General features: G+C 42.8%; 1 protein-coding gene across 3 annotated transcripts in view; it reads left to right on the top strand.

Moving 5' to 3' along the window:
• The window catches only part of LOC146192617 (superkiller complex protein 2-like), a 131,683-nt gene that overhangs the window by 113,550 nt on the left and 6,007 nt on the right, over positions 1-12,126 (top strand). For 2 of the 3 annotated variants that reach the window (XM_084602511.1, XM_084602513.1), the window contains exons 22-23: positions 2,987-3,127; positions 8,040-8,241. In XM_084602511.1, the coding sequence (XP_084458637.1) occupies positions 2,987-3,127; positions 8,040-8,240 (342 nt within the window). In that variant the 3' untranslated portion in view covers position 8,241. Of the gene's footprint in view, positions 1-2,986; positions 3,128-8,039; positions 8,242-8,551; positions 8,775-12,126 lie in introns of those variants that run through there. The other variant, XM_084602512.1, reaches the window with a different exon arrangement.

Raw genomic sequence — 12,126 nt, forward strand, 5'->3', positions numbered from 1 at the left:
CTAAATTATGCCATGCTTCAGGGTTCATTCGTTGCAAAACGGGGGTGGTATACGAGCTGCCAGTTTCCTGTGGAAAGACCTACATAGGTCAGACAGGACGTTGTGTAAATGTACGGCTAAAGGAACACGAAAAATCGCTATCAGGGTCAAAGTCCTCGCATTTGGTTGACCATTGCAAGGGATGTCAAGATTGTAAGCCGTACTGTAAGCCGGAGTGTAAGCCGTTGTGCAAGAAAAAATGTGAGCCCCTTTACGAGGAAGCAGAAATATTGTCAACTCATAAGGAACGACTTCAGCGTGAAATCACGGAGGCTTTTTACATATCAAGACAAGGGAGTACATGCATAAGCGCACCGTCGATTGCTCTAACACAAAAAGAACTCTCATATCTAGACCACACATGGAACTAATATCTCCCGTCGCTTCCTTCATCTTTTTTTTTTTGTAAGTCTTGTTTGCTTTCGTGACTATGAGGCTTTTGTGCTTTCGTTTTTCCGTGGTTCCGGTACCACAAATTAGCCATGCCGGTACGATAAAATATGACGTTGTTAAGCTTTGTGTCGTCGTCCCACTTGTTGTGAAGGCTCACCCGTTCATAGGAGCTGAGCCAATCTTCGACATCATGGTCGTCTGTCCAGCTGAAGATAGCTGGGTCCCGCTGGCGAAGGGAGCCAGCATAGATGACAGCCAGGCCCGCCTGCACAGCTTCGTGTCTAATGTTCTCAGGCATCGTTAGTGTCACAAGAGTGCGGCTGCGGAGCTCCAGGATCGATGTTTTTAGCCAGCGACACTCCACCAAATATGAGATGGGTGTTTATTTGATGGTACTCAGACTGGGAAGATCAGTGGCGAACACAGTCAGGTCCAACATGCGCAGTGATAACAATGCCACTGACTGAAATGTTCTCCATGCACTTATTCCTCTTCACAGTGCATATATATACAGTGGAAAAAAAGAAACCTCACTCAGCCGGAATGATTGTCAGTGCTATGCGAAAGGCAAGATACCCTTGTCAGACAAGTCAATGGAAGGATTTCAGATGCATGCTGCATGTTGCACAAATGCGAGCATGAAAGAAAGAGAACATAAGATGATCCCTTTTACCTAAACAAATTTCAGGGCAAAAAATAAAAATGCAGGCCCTTTTCTATCTTCGTCATGGAGGCTTTCTCTATTCGTAACAAAGGTGTGACTTGTATCGGCGATTCTTCTATTGCCATATCTGACAAGGAAGTGCCTTTTCTCACCTGCCGTGTGTCACTGACTTAAGGGGGGATGCGGGGCTAAAATCGCAATTTTAAAAGAAAAAAATGTGTTTTTTATTTTTTGCTATTTTGGATCCTGCATTTATCAAAGAAGCTTCTCACCAATTTTGGTAGTCATCAGCGCCGTAGAAAATAATAAAATGAATTTTTTTCACGAGGTGGTGGACCGCGTTCGCTGCAGAAAGCGCCTATGAACGCTGCTTTCAACGCGCGGCCGCAAAGCGGCAAGAAACCGAACGCGGAGTGGAACACCACATTAGAAAGTTTGTTTTTCGCACTTTCTAGCCAAAGATGACCTGCTATCGAGAGTACAGCGCACAACTAAAAAAGAAAAACAAAAACGGAAAGCCTTATTTTGGGCCGGGCAATTGCGGATTGGCTGGAAAACCGAAACTGAAGCTTGGATTGGCCGAAACAAGACAAGTGACCTTCGAACGCTGTTTTTGCGCCAAAAATAGCCTGGCTAACCAGACTGCTTTAGTAGGTTCGATGCTGCTTGTTATCTTTCTTGCGCTTCTGCGAGTTTGTTGCGATCAGTGAGTGGTTGATGGTGGGATAGGAAGATGCCTGCAACAAAGTCTTCGACGCGGAGAAGCTTTGGGAAGCGAAGCAATCGCCACATAGCAGTGTCGAGTTGAAGAGGAGGGCCCTATGTATGCAGCAGGGCACTTTGATTAATTATTTTTGGTCCGAAAATTAAACAGCATGTTCCGAAATGTTTGAACTCATTTTTCTAAGTTCGCACTTTTTGCAAAAACACAACCTTAGGAAAACTATCATTTCCAAACTCTTTCGCTATAAGCGGCTTTCAAGGTGGTTTCTGGACTATATTTTTGTCGGGAACGAGATAAGGCACTTTTTAGATCACTAATTACTCTCCAAGTTAAAAAAAATTGAGACATCTTACATACAATGACAACAAAAAAAAATGAAGTTTGTTTACCAAATGCAGGGATTTTTACAAAAATGCCGTAAAAAGCCCGCAATTCTCCTTATCCTGCACGATGAACTATCTAGAAGGTATTCAATCACAAAAAATTAGTATATCTTCATTGTTTTTGAAATGATAGTTTTCCTAAGCTGACACACCTCTTTGTTCAGTATAGCAGCTACAAGTTATTACCTATTTGTGCTAGGGCAATGAAATTTAGAATATATTCTAATAAGAGGAAGGTAAGCCACTCCAGAAAATTTTATGAAAATTGGTACAGCCATTCAAAAGTTGACCCTTTAGCCTAGCATCCCCCCTTAAACATTTCAGGCCATGTTTGGTTCTTTGCACTGTACATGTGCATTCTGTTTCATCAATAAATTCATTTTTCATAGTCGGGGCATGTCTGTCTCTTTTCCATCCCGTCCTTGATGCGCTTTTGATCGGCATGGGCAATACAGTTGCATAGAGGCTGAAGGTTTTTGTTTTTGTAATTCCATAGCCTTACTTGGGTATGACATTCTTGCTTTTCCTTTTCTTGCATCTTTATGCAATATCAAGTCCTGAATTGAAAGGAGCTTTTACAGTTTGGCTGCGGTTTTTCCATTCATTATCAAGTTTATGCAGTCGATTTTCTCCTTTGACTGCCAATGCTGACACCGTATTAGTATCCTTGTTGCATTGCTGAACAAATGCTTATTGCCAGCTGGTCTGTCCTACTTGATTTTTGTTTTTACCCAAGCCTTGCTTTGTTTGTGGATGCAGTTCCTTGTCTTCTTTTCTTTTCAGGCCAAAGAGAAAGTTAAGGAAGTTGCATTGAAAATTGGGAAAATGCAGCGTGAGTGTGGCTTTGCTGAGCCTGAGGAGCAGTTTTTGGAGCAGTTCAGCTTTGGCCTCTGCAATACAGTCTACGAATGGGCTCTGGGTGAGGTGCGTACTTCTTCATGCAGTATCTACATTTTTTTCAAATTTGAAAGTGAGCGCTCTTCATGAAATTATATATTGAACATTAATGCTGGGCTAGTTTAAGAAATCCTGGGCTAGTTTAAGAAATTATGCAAATTGCTTTCTTTTTTACCTCATTTCCTACCGTGGGAAAGATAGTTGCACTTTGTAGGTATTGGTTAACATTTTAGTCCAAGAACCATAACAAGCATATCCATAAGTACCACCACCAGCCGAACATTAGCTGAACCTGGGCGTAGCCATGGGTATTGCTTTCGCAATCTACCGGGCTTAACCAAGCTAAGCCTCTGCCAATTTTATTAGTCTTGGGCAGACTGGGCTGGGCCGGGCCAAACATCACAATTGCAAACACATGCAACCTTTGTGAAAGCGCGAGCGAATACGGTCATAGTGCAATAAGTGTCTAGAATGCACAGCATTTTCCCGTGTCTTCCCCACGTGAGAGCTTCTGAGTTCTTTCCCGGCGTCAACCCACTTTCCTCCCCGCCTCCTCGCCGTGAACGGGCATTTGGTAGCCATCAGTGACCTAGCAGAGGGGCCGCTATTGGGCTATTTAGTTTTGAGTTTTGCATCTTCGCTTTAGTAACATAGATGATGATGTTTAGGTACCCATTTCAAGATTCACGCCATGCTGTCGCCTATCAAACGTCTCTGTTTTGGCTCCTACGTCAGCATGGCCTCGTTTGAAGCGGGACACAGCTAAAAGCACGTGTGGTGCAAGAGTTTCCTCATGTTTTTCTTGTTGCGAAAAGTTCGCTTGAAAGGCTCATGGTGAGCCAGGCGACCTCACCAAGTACTTGACCACAGAACCAATCCCTTGTTTAAGTTCAGAAGTAGTGGACTTGGGAGAAAAAAACAAGCTACTTACCGAAAACTTGCTTTCCTATCAAAGAACACGTTAGTCATTCCAGCCACAAATTGTAGCACCGAAAGGAACTTAGCGCCACCGTCAGGTTCATTACCCAAGAGCGCCACAAATGCCTCAAATCAATGCATAACTTGGTTGTTTCTGCACAATAAGCTAATTCTACGTATATGCTGTGCCTCTACATATTCAGCAAATTTGCATTTCAAACATTCCAAGATCTTGGATAAACATCATATCGAAATTATTTTTTTCTTTTTTTATAGCTTCAACCGCAATTATAGTATGACGGTCCAAGCCTGGGCTTTAAATCTGAGCGCTGGGCTGGGCCGAGCCGGGCTCAGATCTGTAGCGTCAGACCCGGGCCTGGCTCAGGCTCAAAATTTTGGCCCGTACACACCTCTAGCATGTCCAGCAAGCAACCAAGAAAAGCATTTCACGAGCACATACAAGGGCACTGGACAGCTGAAAAGATGGGGGAAAAAAAGAAGAAAATAAAAGAGGCAACGCGAAGCAATCATCACAGAGTAGTGCCGTGTTAATAAGGATGGCCAAAAGTATGCATCAAGCCAATTTGATTTATTACTTTAGGCCATAAATTTGCATAGCATGATCAAAAATCTTTGAACTCACTTTTTTTAATTCGCACTTTTTGCAAGAGCGCTACCGTTAAGAAAAAGATAAGGTACTCTTTGGACACTTATTTATTCTCTAAGATAAAAAAGTATCCAATATGTGACATATAATGACACCAAAAAAAGGAAGTTCGTTTTTAAATGGCACAGACGTTTACAAAAATGTCGTAAAGAACCTGCAGTTGGCCTTATCCTGTGCAAGTACATCTTCATTAGTTTGAAATGGTAGTTTTCCTATGCTGACACACTTAAAGGGACAGAGCACTGGCCAAAATGTCATAAGATTCATGGTGGAGATAAAAAGATCGAGCGCTACAGTTTCAAAGAAAAGAGGATTTATAATTTTAATTTGCCATTGAAAATCGCATAAAAACAACTGAGGCGCTATCTAGCGGAGAAACTCTATTACTTTCACTGCAGTACTCCACAGGACTACATGGTCAGCAAAATATTGCTGATTTTCGTAACTGCACACTGTTCTTTTTTCTTCTAGGAGTTTTTGTCACAATTTATTATATTTCCTACTCTCTCCACTGCGTCCTTAATAAAGACCACCCCTTCTTTCACACCGCGAGAGGCATGCTTTCAGATTTTGCATCTAGATGGTGCCACAGTGTTTGAAATTCTGTTGAAGAAGCAATGATAGTACCCACTAAAACTTTCGTCGACAAGGCGTGCGTTATTGTGCCGTAACAGCGTTGAGTGTTAAACTGAAAAGGACGTTACTCTACGCAAAAACTCAACTTGGCTCGACTCCGTTTTGCGTGAAGGATGGGCTGAAGTTGTCTTTGTTTGGCGTTTCCAAGGATGGAAATAGGCAGAAAGAGTAGGAGGACCTCAACTAACCACAGACCACAGAGCTGACGAGTACCTGGACGACATAAGCGCCATATGCAAGCTTTATTTCGAGCCGTGCGATATGTGATATCTGCTCAGTGTTTAGGTGCACATCATTAAAAAAAGAGGCAGGGATAGCATACAGGAAAAACTAACGAACTACCGAAGAGTCCTCCTCTATCCATTCAGTCAGTTGTACGGCTTCATGAAAAAGCTCGAGGATCTCGTGGATTCAATATGTTTCTGTCAGAGCGAGCTATACTCTGACAGCATAATAGATATGCTAGCTGGCGATATGCAGAGCAGTCTTTCCCTTGAAATCATTTTTAATGCACATGCTCCTACCCTCACAGCTGAAATAATTAGTTTTTATGGCGTCACGCGTCGTCATTTCAGCGTGAAGGTACTTAATCACTGACTTAACAGCGACCAACAGAGAGGGCCAAAAAGCTAAAGTTGAGCGGTTGCACACGTGAGGTGCTCAATGGCTGGATGTTGCACTTCAGTTCTCAGAAATAAGAGCTGCATGTCAGTAACAGACCTGTTATTTTATTTTCACCTATATTACTGTATGTAAGCATGATACACTGCTAACTGCATGGTGCGTAACAAATGCAGGAAATATTTAAGCCGTACATGCAATATTTCATTTTAGCTTAGAAAACTCACAAACGTTACTAGCATGTCTGCTTTTTTAGGTCGGCTAGGAATTATACATGCTCTGATTTCTAATTCCCTGATCGACTACCGGACATAATCTTGATACAAAATTATTTTAGGCAGCACTAAATGGAGCAATATATTTGGCCACTGATCCTTTAATTCAAGGTTTTTATCTGATTTTTTACAATTGCCTGATAATTCGAAAAACTTAAAAGCTTCTTCCGCATGAGCAAAGTATGTCGTCGACGGCTTATTTGAATAAAATGTCTCGCTGTTAGACTAGGCAGCAAATCACCGGAGTTGCTGTCGTCCTTTTACACATGGTACTGTGGAGTGAAATATCTTGTGGCCTAAACAACTGTGTTGCTCGCTAAAGAAGAATATCAAGTGTTTCAAAATTAAAAATAAATAAGACTGTGAACAGGTTCGAACTGAAATCAACAGACGCACCAGGAAAACTAAAGCTGCAAGCAAAGCTTACATTGAAATTGCCTGTTGTGCCACCTCTTGGATGCGACGCGGACTGCGTCAGAAGAGCGGCTGAGTAAGCCCACTGCCCCCTTCTAGGGCACTGTAGCCACGTGGTTGTGACCTCACGAAGTTGCGTTTCCAATCAGAGCAGCGGCACAAAAAAGTTGTCAGTCAGCGCTCTTTCCTGTCCCTTTTTTGCTTCGCCTTCGGGCTTCTTTCGCGCTGTTTTACTCAAGTTACAATGAACCAACTAGCCCAGCAAAAAGTTCTGCTTGATCACAGAAATGAAAGGCAGCGGATGCTCATGTTAACGATAGCCTTCGCCATTCGCCGCGTGCTCTGGTTCAATATTGGCTGCAATGTTCATTCAATAGTGAGTTCTGGTCGCCAATGAGTCAATAGTCAGGTCGCTTCCCACGGATGTTTGAACGGCACGGCTACGTCATCGAACAATAATGACCTGACGTAGAGGACCAAATGGATCAGAAAAACAAAATGGATAATGGATCCTTATAGCATACAGCATCTGGAGACTTTATCAAGTCATTTATTACCGCGACTCTGCTCGCTTCATCCCCAGTGAACGCGACTGAAGCACATTCTCAAAGATATTCTCGAAAAACGGCGCCCTTTCTGTCTTCAAAATTTCTGCTTTATGTAACTAGAGCGCAGCCAAGAGTTTCGGTCATTCTGGTCCAAACGAGTACCAGAGGCACTTGTTGCTCTTGCGCCCTCGATTCTTCTTTCTTTTCCTGGGCATGCACAAGTTTCCACAATAAAGGGTGTGCGTTTTGAGGCCATTGCCTGCTAGGTTTACTACCCACCAACCAGCGCCCCTTTGTGAGGCAACGCCACGTGATCCTGCGTTTCAGCATTCACTAAGCACCACTACTCAAGAGCAAGACCTCAAACTCAACATTTTATTGAAGTACTTTCAGAGTAAGGTGCAAGGATACTCTGAAACAGCCTAAAGTATTTCAGTAGCATTTAAAAAAAAAAATGCCACAGTTTTCAGAATAATATATGCCATGGAAATGGAGCACCTAAGTTCTCTTTTATTTACATCTTTGCCTTTAGGTGATACTGTGTCGCATAATATGAGAGGAAGCATTAGTCTCGCGCTTTTTTTCCTTACGTGTTTCTTATTGTGTTACGATGAGTTGTCACTAATCAGTGTTAACCTAGCTAATGCTAGCTAGTTTAAAAAAGTTTCCAGACTCTTTTCTCACTTTTCAGGTTTGATTCTATATATGGAAAGCATATGACAGTGTTTTTTTAAAGTGCTTATTATGGTGCAGTTTGCTTAAAGTTTTTTAGTTTAGAACCAAGACTTAGAATGTGCAACTGCTGATCTTTATTGCAACAGACTATTGATTATAACACTCCGTTTATGCTTGCAATGCAGTGCTTTTACAAGGTGATGCGTATAACAAGTGAGCAGGAGGGCATTGTCGTTCGGTGCATCCAACGCCTGGATGAGCTCCTCAACGATCTCCAGACAGCTGCCAACATAATAGGCAACATGGAGCTAAAGGCCAAGATGGATAGCGCATCAAGACTGATTCATCGAGACATCGTTTTTACAACGAGCCTATACCACCAATGAGGTATGACATAATTGTTTTAGTTTAAAAGAGGGGTTGGTGAATATGTATTTTTGGTGAATTCATGCAAAAAGCCGCTATTTACGACCAATTGGCATAGGCCTGGCAAATCACCCATATGGATAATATGTTAAAAACCTTGACTATTCGCCGCGAGATCGACCTAGACGTGGCGCCACCGTCACTCCGGTAGTGTGGATCGGCAGCTGGCGGCGCTCGCAGAAACGCACGCTGCGTAGGTCTGCTTCCGAGTTTACGGCGGGTTTGTTGGCGATGAAAAAGTGCCTTCTGCAGTATTTCTGCAATATTGCAGATAAAGATCCAAGGATTTCGCCAATGCAGCAGAAGAAGAGCGGGTTTTAGGAAAATAAAGCACGCAACCACCAGACTTCCAGATTTACTTTGCATGTTTCTTGCGCTGTACCGCGCTCACGCGCCTAATGCTTGGGCCTGCCTAATGGCAGCTTTGTTTTTCTTATCGACTTTTAAACAGTTTGTGCGTGTCTCATGCAAGTGAGACCGGCGAATTTAGTGTCAAGCCCACGCAAATACCTGCAGTACTTTAGATTGAATCGATGCAGCCTGGTTCATTATATCGTACTTGACTCGAGGATTAAGCAGGTTAAATGTAGCACTGGCAGCGCACTGCATGGCGAGTTGCTTTAGACTGAGTGCACATCAACTCTGGCCCAGACAACCACGCACAAGTATTCCCCAAAAATGAGATCACGCCGACACTATACAGGAAACCTCGCCGCACAGGAAAGCTGATTGTTCACGTGTACAGCGCTGAGTGGATTGAATTTGCCGAGATGCTTTTTGCGGCCACTGTCATAGAATGTGACAGTGTATTACTGCATGCGCCACTAACTGTAAATGATTTCCTGAAACCGAGGAAAGTATAAGGCATTTCTGATGTGTGTGATGTTAATATATAACGGTAAATTAGTAGTGTAATTATTTTGTTTTGCAATGCCAATAAATTTCACTGTGTGAGAGACGTCTTTTACACACTTGACAGAATTTACAATAATCAGCGATTAATTTTCAGTAACGTTAAAGTGCAAGCTACGAATTACTCGCTGCGAAGAAATCGTTATAAACTGCGCATGGGCACTGTCATGTTCTGGGAAGGAATTTTACATGCTGAAAATTTCTTTATCACTAATTATTTAGCAGTGACTAAATCTTATGCGAAGTAAAACATTAGGGTTGCTTCCAAAACAGATGCCGGATATAAAATTATTCCGAAAGAAATGGAGGTCATCTTATCATGCGACTATAAAGGTGTATTTATTTCCGAACTAAACACTGATATTTAAGCCCGCATGAAGCTGTTTTACTCCCCTTGTCAGAAACAACGAGTTTGCTCGGAAGACAGCACTTGGACGAAAAGGGATTATAATGATTAGTATAATCGGCTACCAGTAAAGTGCATTAATCTAGGTGTATTATGTAATATTTAGGGTAACTAAAACTTTTACGGATGCACAGAAGCCTTCAAGAACAAAAACAAAGAGAGAAGAAATGCATATTGGCCCGGGTTTAACGCATGAAAGCGTCATCGGCTATGACGGATGATTGCAGAGGCTGGTTTTGGTGTCGTTTTTTTTTTTTTTCATTATTAACACCACATTTACCACGTGTGATTGTTTATTGTGCAGTCAAATCCCACAGCAGAAGAGCGCCTTTCGAAACGGTTGTGATTGAATCCCCCGTTCTCGACACCAGCAGTCGAGCACCCTTACCATTGAGACACCGCGACAGAGGTTTAAAAGAAAAAAAAAAAAAGAAGAAGAAGAAGAAGAAGAAGTACTCACACAACTCTATCGTGAATACAGAAGGCATAGTAGGCATAGAGTGGTCTGTTCAAACTGCATTCTGCTATATGAAGCAGTCTGTGGTGGCATATGTTTTAGTAGCTGCGGTATTCCAAACAGAAACGGGAATATGCGATTTCTGAGCGTCTGCATTAACTTTTATTGATGGCAGTGACCTGTTTTGCTTTGACACGACGGTAACGACAGTACCACTTCGTTTGAGACATTGAATGTCAAAGGATCTCAAGCTCCGAAGACTGCGATGGATGATGTCCTTATCCAAGCATGACATGCTCGATAAGGACAAGTATTTATTTTTTTAATGAAGCATGGGGGGGGGGTTATAGACTGTTCATATTTATTTTGCAAGAGGCATATAGGTAAGCAAAAGCTCACAGGAACCGCGAAACAAACAAAAACACTCGTGTACACGCCGCATGCGCGCGCGTAAATCACTGCAGGCTGGCACGCGACGCGAAAACGCATCCACACTGAGTAGGTTTCGCCGCTGAGCCGCAAGGTGGCGACTCTGCTCGATCTCCAGGCCAATAGAAAGTAAAATTGACTATAGGAAGTAATATTATGCGCACCCCACTTCGTACGACTGCTGACAGAAACTGTCAATAATGAGAGGTGATGGTGCAGCACTTCATTGGCAGATGTCATATCAGATGTTCAACAGCCTCGGGAAGGAACAGCAGTTTACATTAGGTAGCGAAATACTGGGAGTAGTAGGCGAATATGTCTACTTAGGACAGGTGGTAACCGCAGATCCGGACCACGAAAAGGAAATAACAAGAAGAATACGATTGGGATGGAGCGCATTTGGCAAGCACTCGCAGATTATGACTAGCAGCTTACCGGTATCGCTCAAGAGGAAAGTATACAACAGTTTCATCTTGCCTGTACTCACCTATGGGGCTGAAACGTGGAGGCTAACTAAGAGAGTTCTACTTAAGTTGAGGACAACCCAGAGGGCTATGGAACGAAAAATGGTAGGGGTAACATTAAGAGATAGAAAGCGTGCAGAGTGGGTCAGAGAAATAACTCAAGTTACCGACATTCTAGTAGAAATTAAGAAGAAGAAATGGACATGGGCAGGACATGTAGTGCGAAGAGAGGATAACCGATGGTCGCTGAGGGTAACAAACTGGATTCCAAGGGAAGGAAAGCGTAGCAGGGGGCGGCAGAAAGTTAGGTGGGCGGATGAGATTAAGAAGTTCGCAGGGGTCAAGTGGATGCAGCTAGCACAGAACCGGGTTAAGTGGAGAAATATGGGAGAGGCCTTCACCCTGCATTGGGTATAATCAGGCTGATGATGATGATGATGTCAGATAAACACGCCCTGACGTTATCGCTGCGTAGCATCTTGGCGCGCTGCTAATAAATGAGCTGTGGATGCGCTGGTCGAAACGGAGGGACGCGGCTCCGAATATTTTTTTTGTTTGTTTGTTTTGTTTTGTTTTGTTTTCAAATTCCCGAGGGCAAAAGTGGGAGTGGGTTCATTATGCAACTGGGTTGATTACGCGACAAATACCGTATCATTTTTCACGATCCCAAGTGGCATCTCAAGCCAATTTCTGTATATCAAATTATCTATATATCGAACTATTTCGCGATCCCCTTCGAGTTCGATATATCCAAGTTCAATTGTATTACAGCAGTGCACCTAGCAGTCTTTCAATCTTCTGGACTGATAAAACAAAATCACAATGTTTGGTACACAGCAGAATGCAAAGCAGCAAAAAAAGAAACAAAACGGCCTAGGGAATTTTTCGTAGATATCCAACACAAGAAAATTTGGTACACTTTTAAAAGGCAAAGGGCAAAGCTCGATATATTCGTCGCAGCGCTGAAAAAGGTTCGTGGCAGAAATACATATCCCCCATTAATAGCTCAACTCCATCGAAAGAAATGTGGCAGAAGGTTCAAAAGAGGAAGGGAAACTTTTCACCATTCACAGTTCCCCTACTTACAGCTCCCGGTGTGCAGACAACTATATAAGGACAGGAAAACATCTTGGGTGAATATTTTTCAGTAATTTCTAGTCCATCACACTAAACAGAAT

The sequence above is a fragment of the Amblyomma maculatum genome, chromosome 4 (genome assembly GCF_055883805.1).
Source record: "Amblyomma maculatum isolate TAMU_Amacu chromosome 4, ASM5588380v1, whole genome shotgun sequence".
In the NCBI taxonomy this organism is placed as follows: domain Eukaryota; kingdom Metazoa; phylum Arthropoda; class Arachnida; order Ixodida; family Ixodidae; genus Amblyomma; species Amblyomma maculatum.